The sequence below is a fragment of the Chinchilla lanigera genome, unplaced genomic scaffold (assembly GCF_000276665.1).
Source record: "Chinchilla lanigera isolate Chin_1 unplaced genomic scaffold, ChiLan1.0 scaffold00013, whole genome shotgun sequence".
Lineage (NCBI taxonomy): Eukaryota > Metazoa > Chordata > Mammalia > Rodentia > Chinchillidae > Chinchilla > Chinchilla lanigera.
Window position 1 is genome coordinate 144220 of NW_004955414.1, and position 17607 is coordinate 161826.

A 17607-nucleotide genomic window follows, 5' to 3' on the forward strand; every position below is an offset into this window, starting at 1 on the left:
CTTTTCAATTTCATTGAAGAGTTCGAAGAGTGTTGGTATTAAATCTTCTCTGAATTTCTTGTAAAATTCTACTGTGAATCCATCAGGGCCTGGGCTTTTCTGTGTCGGTAAGTTTTTAATCTCATTTTCAATCTCATTAATTAATATTGGGTTGTTTTATTGGGTTGGAAGATTTTTATTTCTTCTTGACTCAGTTTTGATTATTCATGCATATCTAGGAATCTGTCCATTTCTTGTGAGTTTTCTATCCTATGGGCGTAAAGGTTTTTAAAGTAGGTATTAATGATCTTCTCAATTTCTGTAGAAACTAATAATTTCACCCTTTTCATTCCTTATTACATGAATTTGAGTTCTTTCCTTCCTTTTTTGATAAGATTGTCTAGGGGTTTATCAATTTTATTTATTCTTTCAAAGAACCAACTCTTTGATTCATTTATTTTTTGAAGGATTTTCTTCATCTCAATTGCAGAAATTTCTGTGTGGATCTTTATAATTTCCTCTCTTCTTTGGGCTTTGGGCTTGACTTATTCTTCTTTTTCTAAAAGTTTCAGGTGCACCATTAGGCTATGTATTTGTTCTCTTTCTGTTTTCCTTATATATCAGTTCACTGCTCTAAATTTCCCTCTGAGAACTGCTTTCATTGCATCCCACAGATTCCGGTAACTTGTATTGACATTTTCATTTGTTTGTAGGTATTTTTAAATTTCTTCTGAGACCCAGTGATTGTTCAGGAGGTTGTTGTTTAATTTCCAAGTGTTTCTGGAGTTTTTGGAGTTCCTTTTGTCATTAATTTCCAATTTCATTGCAGTGTGGTCAGATAATATGCAGGGGATAATTTCAATCCTTTCTCATTTCAGAAGGTATGCTGTATGGGCTAGAATGTGGTCTCTTTTAGAGAAAGACCCATGTGCAGCTGAGAAAAATGTGTATTCTGATGTTGTTGGGTGAAATATTCTTTAAAGGTCTACTAAGTCCATTTGTTCACAGCTTTGGTTCAGATCTGTTCCTTCTTTGCTGATTTTTGGTGCAGTTGACCTATCTCTTTGGGTCAAAGGGTTGTTGAGGTCCCCTATTACAATTGTGTTATTAATTATATTGTTTTTCATGCTTGTTAAGGATTGTCTTATATTGTTCAGTGCTCCAATATTTGGTGCATACATATTTATGATTTTTATTTCATTCTCTTGCAGTTTGCCCCTAACAAGTATGTAGTGACCGTCTTCATCTCCTTTTTTTTGTTTTTTTTTTTGGTCTTTTTGAGACAGGGTCTGGCTATGCAGTTCAGCCTGGACTTGAGCTCACTTTTGCAGCCCAGGCTGGTCTTGAACTCACAACAATCCTCCTGCCTCAGCCTCCCGAGTGCTGGGATTTCAGGAACGCACCACCACAGCCGGCCATCCTTATCTCTCTTGATGGTTGTTGGTTTGAAGTTTATATTGTCCGCAAACAGAGTAGCTACACCTGCTTTTTTCTGGGTTCCTATTGCATGGAGGGATTGTTTTCCATCCTTTGACTTAGTCTATGGATTTCCTTTTGAGTAAAATGTGTTTCCTCTATACAGCATATGGTTGGATTTTGTTTCTTCATCCACTCTGCCAGTCTGTTTCTTTCGACTTGTGAATTGAGGCCATTTACATTTATGGTTATAACTGATATGTGTTGATTTATCATTGTCATTTTATTTACTTGCTGTTGGTTTCCTACTTTTTCTACCTGTTTAATTGCTTGCTCTGCTTGAGGGTTCCTTTCTATTTTTTTTTTTTTAATTTAAAATTAAAGGAGGAAAACATTAACAGACAGACAACCTTTTACAAAATAGCAAAAGAACAATACAGACAATACAGAGTTACAAAGTGGTAGGAAATTAGCAATGCTTGTTGTACTACATATTGATATCTTCAAAGTGGTTTCTCATGAAAACAGATAGAGACATGTAGTATTGATCAATAAGAGACTCATTGACAGTTTCTTTCAGCAAAGAAATAGAAGACAGGAGAACAACTATGTTAACCATCCTGTGTATAACTACATACAAAATTTCTCCTTTCCCTTCACTTTCCCCACATACCAGTTGCCCTTTACCCTTGAGTGTTTTCCTATCATTTCACAATGTCTATCATACCTCTGAGTTGAAATTAACTCTTTCAGGTTTTACACGAGTGAGACAATGCGGTGCCTGCACAGCAGGTCTGATTTATTTCACTTTTGAATATGGTGTCTAGTTGTGACCATTTACCTATAAAGGCCTTGGTTTTATCTTTCTTTATAGCTGAGTATGTTTTTCTTTAAATTCAGGTCATTTTTTTCTCTGTCTAGAATATCTTTTAGTACTCTTTACAACAGTGGTTTGGCACTCATAAAGGTCTTCATTCTGGTGGAAATATTTTTTTTTTCTCCTTTGAATTTGAGGGAGAGTTTGGCAGGGTACATCAGTCTTGGTTGCAGGCTGTTTTGTCTTAGGACCTGTAATACTTCACTCCAAGCTCTTCTTGATTAGATGGTTTCTGTTGAGAAGTCTGCCATGATTCTGACTGGCTTTCCTTCATAGGTAGTCTGTTTCTTTTGTCTAGCAGCTTTTAATATTCTGTTCTTTTGCTGGAAACCTGGGAACCTGACTATTGTATGTCTGCGTGTGGTTTTATTTTGGTTGTGGTTGGTTGGAGTTCTGTATGCCTCATTTAGCTATATATCAGGTTCGCTTTCCATGTTTGGGAAATTTTCTTGTATTATTTCTGCAAATATGCTTTTTATGTCATTTGTGTTTCCTCTTGCTGTTTCATTGACTGCTATCAGTTGTACATTATTCCTCTTTGCCTCATCTTGCAGCTATTGAATTGATTTTTCCTGGTTCCTTGTTGATTTCAAGAGATCCTTTACTTCACAATTACTAGCTGCCATGTTGTCTTCAAAATCTGAAATTCTATCTTCAATTTCATTCAAGGGATTTTGGCAGCTTTCAGTGGAAGCTTTGATTTCCTGGATGTCTCTTCGAATGTGGTTCATGCATTCTAATTCACTCCTATATTTTTCATTTAATGTTTCTATCCGTTGCCTATGTTCATCTATTTTTTTAAATATGTTTCTTCTTTAGATATGCTGAGCAGTTCTTTCATAATTATTGTCATTTCATTTTTTGCCTGAGAGATTATTTCCAACCTGATCTCTTCTGTGGTCTGATGGAGTTGTTTCTTTTCTTCCATTGCAATCATTTCAGCTTTTTTAGGTGTGTTTACCAAGTTCTCCTATGTCGATGTCTCCTTGACTTGTTCTGATTTGGGTGGAGTTCTGAGATTGTGTTTTAGTGCTTCATCTTGTCATGTTTGATACTTGATGCAGAACACTCAGTCTCCCTCTTCCCTAGCAGCTGAGCAAAGGTCACTAATATCCCTAGTTTTCCTGGTAGTCAGGATTGCCCTTCAGTGTCCGCTGAGATGCACTGCTCAGTCCGGGGTTTTCTGGCAGATCGTGAAGTATCTAGTGTATCTAGTGCTCCCAGGTCTCAGACACAAACCATGATGTCAGCTGATGGCAGATCATCTGATGCAGCATCCCCTCACAGCTCAGGGCATGTGTATGACCGGTCATTGGGTTGCACTGGTGGCACAATCCCAGACCACTGGTCCTGTGTCCCCAGGCAGTTCATGGTACAGTCAAAACCCGGACATGAACTGCAGGATCAGCATTTTTTGGACCACCTGATTCTGTCTCCAGGCAGCTCAGGACACACACAGGAGGTACACACGGGCTGCACTGGCAGTGATCACAGACCGCCTGTGCCTATGACCTCCAGGAGGTCAGTGTGCAAGTAAAGCCCAGATCTGAAGCCAGCAGCTCGTGGAGCCCCTGCTCTAGTACCTCCCTTGGTGGGCAGGGCATGCACAGGGAAGGCCCACAAGCCAACCCTGGTGATAGCAGTTTGCAGGCCTTCTGAGTGAGGATCTCCTGACTGCACTCAGTGCACAGAGGGCAGAGACTCATCTACTGTGATTTTGTTGGCTTTCCTGTATAGGTGTTGTGTTTCTTTTCTTTAACAGCTTTTAATATTCTCTTCCTATGCTGAATTTCTGAAACCTTGATTATTACATGTCTTGATGTAGTTTTATTTTCATCAAGAATGTTTGGAGTTCTAAAGGCTTCCTTTATTTATATGTCAAATTTTTTATCCATGCTTGGGAAGTTTTCTGCCATTATTTCTGTGAAGAGTTTTTTAATGTCATTTGTGCTGGCTCCAACTTTCTCATTGACCCCAGTCAATCTCATGTTATTTTTCTTTGCTTCGTCTTGTAGCTGTTGGACTGATTTTTCATGGTCTCTTGATAATTTTAAGATATCTTTCCTTTCATTATCACAAACTGTTCTTCTGTCTTCAAGATCTGAAATCCTGTCCTCCTCTTTGTTCAACCTGTTACATATACTTTCAGTGGAGCTTTTTATTGTTTGCATTTCTGTTTAGATCTGTTTCATGGATTCCATTCCTTTTCCTATGCTGGTTATTTTTTGTTTCTATCATTTTTCTAAGCTCATCTATTCTTTTATCTGTGTCTTCTCTAATAGCTTTCATTTTAAGCATCATTTGTTTTTGTACCTGAGAGATTATTTTCTCCATAGCCTTCTCCACTTCTCTTTTCATTTCTGCTGCTCTCATTTCAGAAAGTTCCAGTGTTTGATTTCCAATCTCATCTATCTCCTTGAGTTCTGGGCTTGTCCTGGGTGGGCTGGGTGTCTGGGGTTGCCTTTTGCTTCTGACTCTTCTCATTTTCTATTTTCTTTTTTTTTATTTGTTTTCTGTGTTGATATTTGCCAGTTTCTTCTGATATATAGCTTTATCGCTAGTATTTAGGTTTCCCTACAGGATGTCTGTTCCTTATGGATGTCTTCTAGATGTAGGTTTCTTATAGCTATCCCAAAGCCCTAGCTTCCCAATTTGTAAAGGATGCAAGATTACTATTTTGCTCAGCTCCCATTCCTTTGATATTGGACTGTGGTGGTGATTATGACCTCATACAGAGTATTATCATACAGGGGAGAAAAACTTCATAACATGTATGACATCCTGGCTAAAGTAGTACAGTTAGTAATGAGAACAGTTTCAAGTACAACTTTACTGATAAACTATGGTAACCATTAACCTGTTACCTCTGACCACGTAAGTAAACTCTTAATTATGTAACAAAATCAAGCTTATTCTGTGCACTTGTATGCAGTGATTTTCCCCTTAGTCGGGTGATTTTACCCTTCTGTCAGGAGCAGTGGGGTTAAGATGGTTAGGGGGATGGGCTAAAGTGATGTGTGAAGTTAAGTAGAGTTAGCACTGCAGGTTAAGGGATGATCACCCAAGTTTTGGGAAACTGGAGGACACAGGAGGGAAAGAATAAAATTGAATTCAAAGTAGTCAGAAAGGGTAGAGAGGATGTTTCCTCACTTGAAAATTTAAATTCAAGAAGTAGTTGAGGATAGAGAGAAGGTGGGTGTATAGAAGAGAATGAAAAAAGGTAAGAAATCTAAACATTGAAAAAACAAGAGAAAAAGAGAAAGAGAATGAAAATGAATAGGAGAGAAGAAAGAAAGAAAAAGGAGAGGAGAGAAAAAAGGAAAAAAAACCCAAATACAAAAATAACTACTAAATACAGAAGGAAAAAGATGACATCAAATCAGACAGGAGAGGGATATCCAATCAGACAAATGAGGGAGAATGAAAGTAGTAAAATACCTCTAGTGTTTATAGTTCTGTGATAGTGTCCATATTTAATCCCAGAAATGTGTTGAATGTGGAGCTGACCTTGGCCTCTGGATGTGGGCCTGGCCTTGAACTTCTGCTGTTGGAGTTCTCATAGTCCAACAGCTGGCTCCTCGCTGCTGTGTCACACTATTCCTTGCTGCTGGTCTCACCAATTACTCTGCCCTCTAAAGGCGTGTGTGCACCTGTGCACCTGGGACCCAGCTGTTGTCCTGGGTCTCAGGTCTTGGGATTCCTGTCAGTCTACTGGACAAAAGCGTGTGTCCTTACTCTCCTTTCAAAGACCCCGCGGTCCCCAAGACAGTGCAGGAAGCACAGAGCATGGATTCACTTTCCTCTCGCTGGCCCCGCTGTCGCAGAGGGTATTCTTAGTCCCAAGAGTTACTTGTTTCTCAGGCCTTCAGTTCTTTTTATATAAGTATATATATTTAAGAGATGATTGATGTTTTTTTCTAACTTTATAAAAGTATTTTTAAAAGGCACACTACATAAAATTTCTAACATTCAAGACTAAGAAAGGAAACAAAAATACCTTAAAATTTCACCACCCAGAGATAACAGCTGTTGTTTCTAAGCTTTCCTTGTTTATTAAGGTCCCATTTTAAAAAGTAGCTCAAATAATGTCTTACAAGTGTGGTACTGAAGTAAGGATGCTTGTCAATTTTTCCACCAGTTCTGAGTTTTTTATTCTGTCAAATTCAGTTTTGTTCATAAACCTCCTTAAAAGTTGTTGTTTTATAGGTAGTATTGTAGATTGATCTGACACATAAGTATTGAATCTGATTGGTAGGGTAGTTCTCCTTTATATTTTTATGGCATGATTAGTGAGAAATAATGATGTAGATGCATTGACAATGTTAAATGTTCATCTGAATGGCTAAATTGACTGTTGTTAAGGTGTTGCACTATCCACTACTGAGTACTTTACCGCAAACCTCATGTCCAGGCCATGAGTAGAGCCCGAGCACTCAGATCCCAGTTGAAGGACTCTGCTTCTGCCTTCAGTGCTAATGACCTCATGAGTATGGATCTTGCTGAACAGATGGCAGATGACTCTGATGACAGCATCTTGGCAGCACCCAAGCAGAGGGCGAGGCCGAGGTCGAGGGCAGAGCTTGGCCCCCCAAGGAGGATCTCAGAGAAGCAGAGGTCAGCGCTGTGTACTGTCTTTTGCACACTTACCACTTGAAAGCTGAGTTGGAAATTGAGGGTTGTGTCCTTTTGTTTTGTTTTGTTTTTTTGAAGGATTGTGTCTCGTAATCAGAATTCAGCTATGAAGTTAGGTTTCTAAGGTACAATTTTTAAAAAATTTATTTGCACAAGGTCTTTAATACAGTTCTAACATGTACCTTTGACTTAAAAGAATTTTGAATGGCCACTTGCAACACAGGGTTTTAATTGTTCCAAACCCATATTTTTAAATACTTCTTTGCATTTCTCTTATAGTACATTTTGGGTACTTTATTGTTGCACTTTCACATGTGTTAAGTAATAATAGATATGTAAATTGTTAAAGAAAATGTCGGGGTAATATCCTGTCCAGATCATAAAAATGACTTTTGTTACTGTCATAAGATAAAATACATGCTTATAAAATGGTCTCCATAAAAGTTACTTAAAAAGGAAAAGTCCCTCAAAACAATTTCATTTGTAAAGGCGGTCATTAGCATTAATCGTCATCACTGTATTTAATTTGATGAATAATAGAAAATGGTCATACAGTCACTTCTGATGTAGATTATAGATTTTTATTTTCATTGAATAATTATCCATATGAATTTTAAGCTAGTAAAATGAATAGGTTTTTAATTTAAAGTCTCCAGGGAAAGAAGTTTCCATTTTATAATGATGATTATTTTCATTATCCTTACATTGATACAATTTTTCCTTAAATTTTAATTAGACAAATGTGAACCAGATGTAGCCTAAAAGAACAGTCTCTGCAAATTTACCAGACTGTAGATGTTCTTATTATAAATACCTTGGCCTTTTTACAAACTCTTTTGATATAACTTTATCTAGCTCTCGTTTAGGTGCTATGTAAAAAAGACCATAACTTTTGTGTGATTGTATATTAACTGCCCATTTTTCTACTAGCGGGCACTGGTCTGAATATTTCTACTCGAAGCAGGGCTCAAGGACCACTGTGTCAACATGCAGAAATACGTCTATCTTAGATGGTGAGTACAAGCTATAAATGATTATCTAGGTGTTATAAATTCTGACATAGGAAGACTGAAGAAATTTCCATTTATACCGCACATTTATTTGTGTTGTAGTCATTGTGGTCTTAACAGTTAAGATCATGGGATGCATTATAAGATTTTTGTCACAGATCAGAACTATTCAAGAGTTAGTAAGCTTTAATGGGTTTTTTTAAAACAAATGTAGTTCCTTTTACTTGTGACACAGGGATAATGACTATAGAAAAATGAAGCAGTGAGATCTAATGGAGGTGGATGGGAATGCCCAAATCACTGATTTAAGTTAAGTATCTGATAAGATAAACTTGGAAGACTTAAGAACAACTTTGCTTATGCACTCATTTTATGGATAAGGGAATTGAGCTAAGCCAGTTTGTCCTGGTAGATAAAACCACTAATAACATCGATAATATCTAATATTTATGAAATACCTCTCCACAGCTCTGTGCAGTAGGTATTTATATTATCTGTGTTTTACAGAAACAGGAATTGAGGCCTTGAAAAAATGGGAAACTCACCCATGGTCTCATGACTATCAGTAGTAGCACTTGAATTGATCCCATATTTCCTGGACTCCAGAACATGGTACTATGAGGTATGGTCTAAAAAATACATGAATGTTTAAGTTTAAAACAATATTATAATAAAAGGCATTGCCATTAGTCCACCTTAAAATACTCTCCTTTACTTTCTGGTGTTTTTTTGTTTGTTTGTTTTTGTTTTTGGGTTTTTTTCAGTACCGGGAATTGAACTCACGACCTTGCGCTTGCCAGGCAGGCGCTGTACCACTGAGCTAAATCCCCAGCCCCTCCCCTTCACTTTCAATGCACATTCTACTATTTTTGCCACTTTCTGGAGCAGCTCTGAAAGTCCTCTTTGGTATCTTTAGTTGTGCTCTTTAGCTACCTTGATGTCCTAAATTGATTCAAAATGCCTATCTTTCATGGTCATTTTGACTTTAGGGAACAGCCAGAGTCAGATGGTACCAGACCCACTAAATAAGGTTGGCAGGGATACATCATAATGTTTTATGAGTTTGCCTTCCCAATGTATGACATTTGGCAGCAGCACTCACTGTATTTTTGATTATATATTGTAAAGACACTCAGAGGACTTCCAGAACTGTTTCAGAAAGGGGCAAGAATGGTGGGGTAGAGTGTGTATGAGTGTATGGGGAGTATTTTAAGGGAATTAATTGCAGTGTGCCTTTCATTGTAATATGTTTATTTTAAAAATTTTTAACATTCACCATATATTTTGATCATCCCTTGTAGTTTTCAGAGCAGGGTAAGATTAGAAACCTAGTTACTGGTTCTTAGTAGCGGAATCCCTAATTAATATAAAAATGCAATAATTTGCTTTAGAAGGAAGTGTTGTCACTCCCTTAAAGGGAAGTGTTTGACCGTTCTTGAATGACACCTGACGTTAGAGAAAGCACACAAACATCAAATCATTTAAGGGTCATAAAGCACCTTCTTACCAGAAACTTTATTGCTGTCTTTTAACTCGAATATTATTCATTGCTTCAGAAAACCCCTTAAGACCTTTTGACTTCAGAAACCTGTTTTTGTTACTATTTAGAGAGGAACATTTAAAAAAGATTTCATTCCTGGCAGATGGAACACAAAAGTAAAGAAGGGCAGAAAAAGAGAGAAAGGGCAACATGGTATATTGTAAAGGATCCAGCCTGAGTTCAACTCAAAGTTCAACATGGAAAAAACATAGTTTTAGACAAACCACTTACTGTCCTAACTTGTTTTACATGTAAATTGGAAATGGTAGTAGATTCTGTACTTGATTCTAAGAAAATAAATGGAACAAAAAGCTTGGCAAATACTGTAGTAGGAATATGAAATGTTGCTATAAAAAAGTGAGAAAAGGGGCTGAGGATTTAGCTCAGTGGCACAGCACCTGCCCAGCGAGTGCAAGGTCGTGAGTTCGATTCCTGGTACGGGGGGGGGCGGGGGGAGTGAGAAAAAGAGGAACATAGTAAGTGAGTAAAATATATGATAATTCCATGTTAACCACTAAAAGTTGGTTGACGTGCAAGTGACAAGTGATGGTGTTATAGGTTGTAGATACCTGTGTTACTTTTCTTTTTGGTACCAGGACTTGAACTCAGGACCTCATGCTTGTCAGGCAGGTGCTATGCCACTGAGCTAAATCTCTGGCCTGATGCCTGTGTTTACCTTAGCTCACATGCCTTTCCTCCTCCTGGTTTGTTTTCTGTGACATATTCCTTGACACCAAAGGGTAGAATTAATCACTTAAAATGAATCTTGTTGTTTCCACTGTTGTTTAGACATCAACTATTAGTTAAGCTTGTAGCTTTTCTTAAGTAATCTATTTCTCCTCAGTTTGCTGTCTTGGGTGTTTTATAGTTTTGCTACCATGAATCTAAATATGGAATAATTCTTTTTCTTAAACCTTTGTAGGATTTATTGGACTTGATAAATCAGTGTGTCTTTTATTATTTGCAGAACATTCTTCATTATTGTCCCTTCAGATATAACCTCTCCTTTACCTTCCCTCTGGGTGTTTGATTAAATTAATATAAGATCTTTTTATTTTATCTTCCAGGACTCAATTTCTCTCATACCTTGTTTTCTCTTCCTGTGCTACATTCTGAATAATTATACCTGATCAATGTTCTAATTCATCTATTCTAAAAACAATCCTTTGAATATTTAAATTTTTTTTTTTTTTTGCAGAGCGTAGTTTGAGAGAGGGTCTTGCATTCCAGCCTTGAACTAACTGTATAGTTCAAGTTGGCCCTGAACTCTCTGTAATCCAGCTGCCTTAGCCTTCTGAGTGCTGGGATTGCAGGCATGTGCCACCACACCCAGCAATCTTTTATTTCTAATAGTTTTTAAAACTTTTCCTGGTGATGTTTTTGGCCCATCTTTAATTTTTTGTATGTGCAAAGTAAAGTTGCTTATTTCATGTTTTGTGCCTAATAACCTAATGTTGGGATGTCTTTAGCCTCTTTACTCTGTTTCTGATTTCTGTTTCTGTTGATTTTCATTTGTCCTGACTTACTTTCTTGCATGCTTTGCTATTTATTCTTTTTAGAAACTTATAGGAATAATCTTGAGATACTGGGTGAAGCTGAGTTTGAGGCTTCTAGGGCACCTCAAGTCTTAAATCACTTTAAACTAGATGTAGGATAATCAGAGGGTTATCTAAGCCAGTCTGGTAACCCGTGCTTGTGAAATCTTGTCTGTCTCTACTTGAGGGTCTCCACTATGGTAGGGAGGATATGGGTGGGGCTTCCACCTTGGGCAGACAGCTCCCTCCCTTCTCCTCTAAGTCAGTGTTAACATTTTCCTTGAACAACAGGTGTCCTCAGGGAAAGGGACTGCTTGCTTTTCTGGCTTCTAACTTTTCTTCATCTTTGGCACAATAATTCCTTGTTATATGATGAGCTCTTCAAATGCCATTGGGAAATTTTTTTTCTTAATATTTGAAATAGCAGCGTGGGTTGTTTTCAGCAGAAGGATCTGTCTGAATAACTTAGCCTACAATGAACAGTTCATTGAATCTTATTTATTTATCTTATCCTTGCTTATAAATTGAAACTCACATGTGGCTGCTTCCTTTTGTATGGAGGACTCTGCATCATAGGGGCTTAGAAAACATACTTTACTTTCCAATGTCAGTTCTTTTTAGAACCACTATGCAGTGATGCTTTCAAAAGCATCCTTAATAACTGCTGCTGTTAACCAGTGGTGTGAACTAAAGCTGCCTTTTGTGTAGAAATACCAGAAACCAGTTATTGTGCTTTACAAATTAGCCTTACTTGAGTTTTTTCAGTAAGAATATTCATCTGCAGAGGAGGCTACGTCAGTAAACCAAATTAATACGAAGCTTCAGATATTTTGAATTATATCCTAGCTTAAAACCTTACTGTGGTGCCCTGTGCAGCGTAACATTGTGATCAAAGCCCGGGTTCTGGAGTAGGTTGGGTTTGGTCTAGTCTGGTGCCCTCATGTGGTCAGTGCTGTGAAGACAGGGATTGAGTCATTCAGGTTCATCACTGTTTCCCCTGTGCCTGGCACAGTGCCAGTAAGTGCTCATTCAATGCCTGAGAATGACCAGATGAAAATCATTTGGAGATTATATAGCATAAAGGTTTAAGAGAGTGGTTGTAAAGTCAAGAAAGAACTTTGTTTGAATCCTAACTCCTCAATTGACTAGCTGTGTATCCATCAGCAGATTACTTAAGTTTTCCATCTTTCATGACTTTCAGTATCATCATCTGAGATGGGGTAATGGTTGCTTCTACCTCCTTGGGTTGTGTTAAGGATTGCTAAGAAAATGCATGGGAGTTAAACCTGGTACAGAATCAGTACATGTTAGGACTTCAATAAGAGTAAATTGTGGTTATTCAGTAAGCCTCAGATCTCTCAATATGAAATTAACAATGTGGTACTAGTTCAAGGTAAAATTATTTTAAGTAAACTTAAGTATACATAGTACCTTAAATAGTAACTAGTAAAAGCTCAGTAGGTGGTTCCTGCTGTTGTGCTAGTGGCGGTTTTATAATAAATTTGTGAAGCATATTTAAATATATACTTGCTTTGTTTGGTGATGTGGAGATTGAACCCAGGCCCTCACACATGCTTGGCGAGCTCTACCTCTAAAGCTATATTCCATGCCCAAGACGAGCATTACATATTGTCAGGACTGGCCTGAGAGAGGCATCGAGCTGCCTGGTGAAAACGGTAGACTCTGCATTACTGGCAATAGCTAACCCTGGTAAACAAGAAGCAAGGGCAATAAAAAATTAAATGTGAAGCTAAGGTCACCCTGAAGTCCCCTAATGCCAGCTCTGTGTACCAACTTGTGCTAATTGCCGCTACAGCCTTAAACTCAGACATTTTACCCAGATTTCTTGAGATTCCTTAAAATTGCACCCCCAACCTTAAAACCTATATATGTACAGACCCCTCCACTTAGATATTTGCTGATACTCCCTCCGATGTCAGCCTGCCTGTAAGTAGGGGAATAAAATCTGATCTTCCCACAGTTTCAGGCTCCAGGTGGTTCCTCACATGCTGTTATTACACATATTACATGTACATCATTGGTCTAAATTTGTCTTCATCTAACTGATTTGATCTAAGGGTTTTGCTAATTTAACTGATTACTTCCAATATGGGCCTTGAAAAAACTACCATGAAACATTTTTATCGATTTGGTGTTTTTTAAATCTAACAAAATACACCTGGGGTATTTGTCATTATACTGGAACAAAAGCAACCTTCAAGTTATAACTTTTAGATACTCCTTATAAATGGAAACATGAAGAGATAAATAAAGGCCAAATTGTGTTATAACAACCTTGATGGAATATGGAGACTTATTGTCCAACTGAAATTTTGTTGAGAAAGGTGGAAATTACACTTTTAGCCAGCAGCAGTTGTAAATAAAAATTGACAGCCCAGATTTTTCCATTGACGTTAGTGTGCAGAGGATGGCAACTGAGCAAATGAAAGACACCTCTGTGCCCCCTGCTCTTATGTGTAATTTTCCACCATGAGAGCTCCACTGCGGCTGCTACATTTCCTGCACTAACAGCTGCCGTATGTGATGCCTGCTGCCTGGTGGGCACTTGCCAGAGCAATTTGCATTAAATACCTCTTTGTCCTTTCCACATTGTCTGTCTGAAATGCTAATGCTATTTTACAGGTGAGATAATTGAGATTTAAAGAAGGTAAGGAATTTGGCCATAGTCACCTAACTAGGAAGAAAATCAGTAAATCCAAAACCAGATCTCTTAGCCACCATATTACCTCCTTGAGAAAACATAGTGCTTATTTTCCTGATAAAGTTGTTTCATAATTTATTTCACAAAGTTTTTTTAAAAATTCATTAATCTTTTACTATCCACTGGAGATTGAAAGAAAGGTTTCCTGTTTTCAAGGATTGCAGAGTTGAGCAAACAGTGAATAAGTATGGAGCAAAAATAATCTTTGACAGTCTCATGATCACTAGCTTTTCTGTTCATTAGCCCAGTCTAGCCTTTTTAGTAAAGTAGGATGTGAGACCAGTAATTGAGAAAGCAGATGAAAACTTTACTTTTGCCTTTCATGTCTTCTCTTAGACAGACATTACAAGATTAGGATAGAAACTGAAACAGAAAACATGAGGAAATAATTAATGTAGGTGAGGTAGAATGATTCCTAAGGTTTGCTGGCTAGGAGAGGGATTCTTTAGCTGTTTGGTTTTTCTATTCCCCTTCCCTTCTTTGCCCTGTTCAGGTTGGGGTTGTCTTGGGGAGATACATTTAATATTAGCAAACTGGCAAGGCTTATAAAAAAAATAAATTCAATAAAGTATTTAAAATTTAGGTTTTGATCACAGGAAAAAATAAGGGAAAAGGTAAAGAGTTAGCTAAACTTCAAGTTTCCAAAGCAAAAAACATAAGGATTCAAAGGGAAGTTTTATCGTGTAGTAAAAGATAGGTTATTGTGTAGAATTACCCCTGGTATATTCTTTAGGGACTGAATATTGGCTGCCAAAGTAGAAAAGAATGAGAAAGCTTCAATGAGTAGCTGCAGAAAATCTGTCATTAATTACAAAAAAAGAAAGGGATTAGGCACTTTACTTTCATTGAACTTGTGGTTCAGTTGGCTGGGTGATTACATTTTATCCTTAGGGTATTTTATAATAGAGCATTTTAAGTGTGGGTCTATTTATAAATACTACTTGGTACTATATTTGAATAAACTAGGAAAGCATGAGACAGCTAGACATTGAACATATAATTCCATATCCCTTCTGATTTTAAAAAATGTACATGGTTTTATAATTGATGATCATGGATTTTTGCACGCAGGAGTTGAAAAACCTACAGCTAAAGAAATGTACAGATTTTGCTATTTTAAGAATTATGTAATAGATATTTCATGTTTTATATTCTAGCTTTTAAGTCTTCAAGACAGCAGCCCTCCTGCAATGTTGCTACTAAGAATTATTCAGAGGTAAGAAAATTTTATAGGTTCTGTTTTAATAATCTTTGTTTCTTTCCTTATGAATTGTGAACTGTTTTACTTACAAAGTAAGTAAAAGAGGAAAATGTATGTAACATTAAAGCTGATTCCAGTTATCTACTGTAAGGGAGTCTAGGAGTTATTTTTCTTATTTTTCTTTTTCTAATAAGTAATGGTCCAAACTTTTAGAAACCTGTTAAGTATTTACATACAGTAACATTTTTAAGGATAACAATGCTGAACCCAAAGTAGCATGGAATACTAATATTGAAGGCTGTATCAGTAGACTCCAGACAGAATAAGTGGTTGAAGGATCTTTGCATTCTGCTCTAGACTTAGCATGAGCCTTCTGTTGTTCCTCAGACTTCAGAAGAGTCTGGTAGGGCCTTAACTTCTGTTCCCTCACTTTCAAACTCTGTGTGTCTTAACTCGAAACCAGTACTCTTCCTCCCATATCAGAGTTTCTCAGTAGCAAGCCTGTTAACATTGCAGATCAGATGATTCCTTTTTGTGAAGGAATGCCTGATATGTTGCAGGATGTTTAGCTGCATCCTTGGCCTTAGGTACTATCCTTGGCTTCCTCCTCATTTGCACGTCAAATAAAGACTAAGCTCCTGTGTGTGTCAGGAGTCAACATAACAAACTGTAGAGGAATTGTTAGTATTTGCATGATGGAATGAGAAATCAGAAATGTCTTTATTCAATCTTAACACCTACAAATGGTACTTAAGAGGGCTAAAGGTGACGGAAAGCTATCTAGTGCTTCCCACATGGTCTAATACCTTACACCTTCAGAATACTGAAAGATTTAATTCCTCATCAAAACCCAAAATGAAAATCACAGGATATAGCTGTACTCAACGCTATGTGAGTCACTCACCAATCTAAGTGTTTTTTAGGGTCCAGACTTCTGAGATGGCCAGGAGAGAAAGACCCACAGTCCATCATTTATGAATGGAGAGGGACATCGAGGAAGGTCACATGGGCTTTTGTATTAATAATTGCTGCTTCTGTGGTTCCTGGCTCTTTCTGTGCCTTTTTTATATGTGGAAAAAAAGCTACATTGTAATTCAGTTATGTAATTGATTTTTTATATAGGTGTTTTATTCTCAAGAAAACTATTGTTATTCTTCCCTTCCCTTCGGTAATTGAGGTAGATGAATCAGATGAGGAAGAAGACATTTTCCCTGCCACTTCAAAGACAGATCAAAGGTAGGTCAGACTTCCTTAAAAAAAAGGTTGAAATTATACAGAATTTCATAATTATACATTTTTAGCATGCTTTTTGAATTATTTTCCAATATTAAAGTTTTATAGAGAAATGAAAAAACAGATGAAAGCCTAGTTCATAGACCTGATGCAGCATTATTGCAAGCATTTTTATTGAAAATTTAATTAACTTAAAATTTGCCTGAAATTCCAGCTACTCAGGAGAATCACAAGTTCAAAGCCAGCTTGGGCAATTTAGTGGACCCCTGTCTGAACATTTAAAAAGGTGTTGGGGCTGTAGCTCAATGGTGGAGTGCCTAACCTTGGTGAGGCCCTGGCTTAAGCCCTAGGACTAGGGAGAGAATTTTAAATAACTTGGTTTTTATTTCTTTTTGTATTTATTACACAGTGATTTTCTTGACCAGTGACTTAGTTTCCTCAATGAATAGAAAATAATTTTGTGTTTTGTTACTAATTTGATTTCACCTTTTTAATTATCAAATTTTATATACTTAATTACTCATGGTGCTGTGCTAAACACCATGAGGAGGGTCATACACACGTACTCTGCCTTCAGAGTACTTACATAATCTGATTCTTTGTTTCTTGCCTGATGCTGTTAAGGTTGACCTGACTCAGTGTTACTGTTTTCTTTTATGTACTAACATTTTGAGTCAACACTGCTTAGCTAAAGCTCATTTAATGAAAATATCTACTTAAGAAAATAATCAATACCCCTTTTAAATACTTTATGTACAAGCAGTACATTAGATTTGATGGAAGACATAATGAATGTTTTAATATGGTCACTGCCTTCACGCAGCTTAAATTGTAATGGAAAGAGTTGAACCCATTGGACCATTAAAGTATGATTAAACCAATATATAATTATGTATGAAATCCTGTGATGCAGACCCTTAATTATGAGTGGTCATGGTTCCTTTAGAACGTGGACTGTGGTAGAAGAAGGAGCTCTGGAGAATGGTGGCCCTTTCCTAAAGTCATTTTATCCTGTTCTAGAAAGAACGGATTTGAATTAAAAACATTTTAATGTTGCCACAATTTTCAGAACTGGGGGAATGGTAATAAATTTTAATATGTAATAAAAACTAATATGTAAAAATCTGTGTGGTGCTTAATATATTAGGCACTGTTTTAAGTGTTTAAGCATGTTGATACACTGAACATGTTAAAAAAATTATCATTTTACAGATGAAATTAAAGCACAGAGAATTTAAGTAACTTCTTTAAAGCCATGTAGCGAGTAATGGATGTCTTAGTTACTTTTCTCTCATTGCTGAGACAAAATACTTGACACCCCAAATTAAGTAATGACGGTTTCTTGGTTTTTTTTTTGTTTTTCTTTTTTTTAAATAAAAGGAGGATAACATTAACAGACAGACAACCTGTTAAAAAATAGCAAAAGAACAGTACAGACAATACAGAGTTACAAACAAAGTGG

General features: G+C 36.9%; 1 protein-coding gene across 1 annotated transcript in view; it reads left to right on the forward strand.

Moving 5' to 3' along the window:
- The window catches only part of LOC102005703 (double-strand break repair protein MRE11A-like), a gene marked incomplete at its 5' end in the record, with an annotated part of 66603 nt that overhangs the window by 38909 nt on the left and 10087 nt on the right, over nt 1-17607 (forward strand). Inside the window, 4 exon segments of the mRNA XM_013512034.1 lie at nt 6743-6886; nt 7835-7917; nt 14869-14927; nt 16035-16148. Of these exon segments, the coding sequence (XP_013367488.1) occupies nt 6743-6886; nt 7835-7917; nt 14869-14927; nt 16035-16088 (340 nt within the window). The 3' untranslated portion in view covers nt 16089-16148.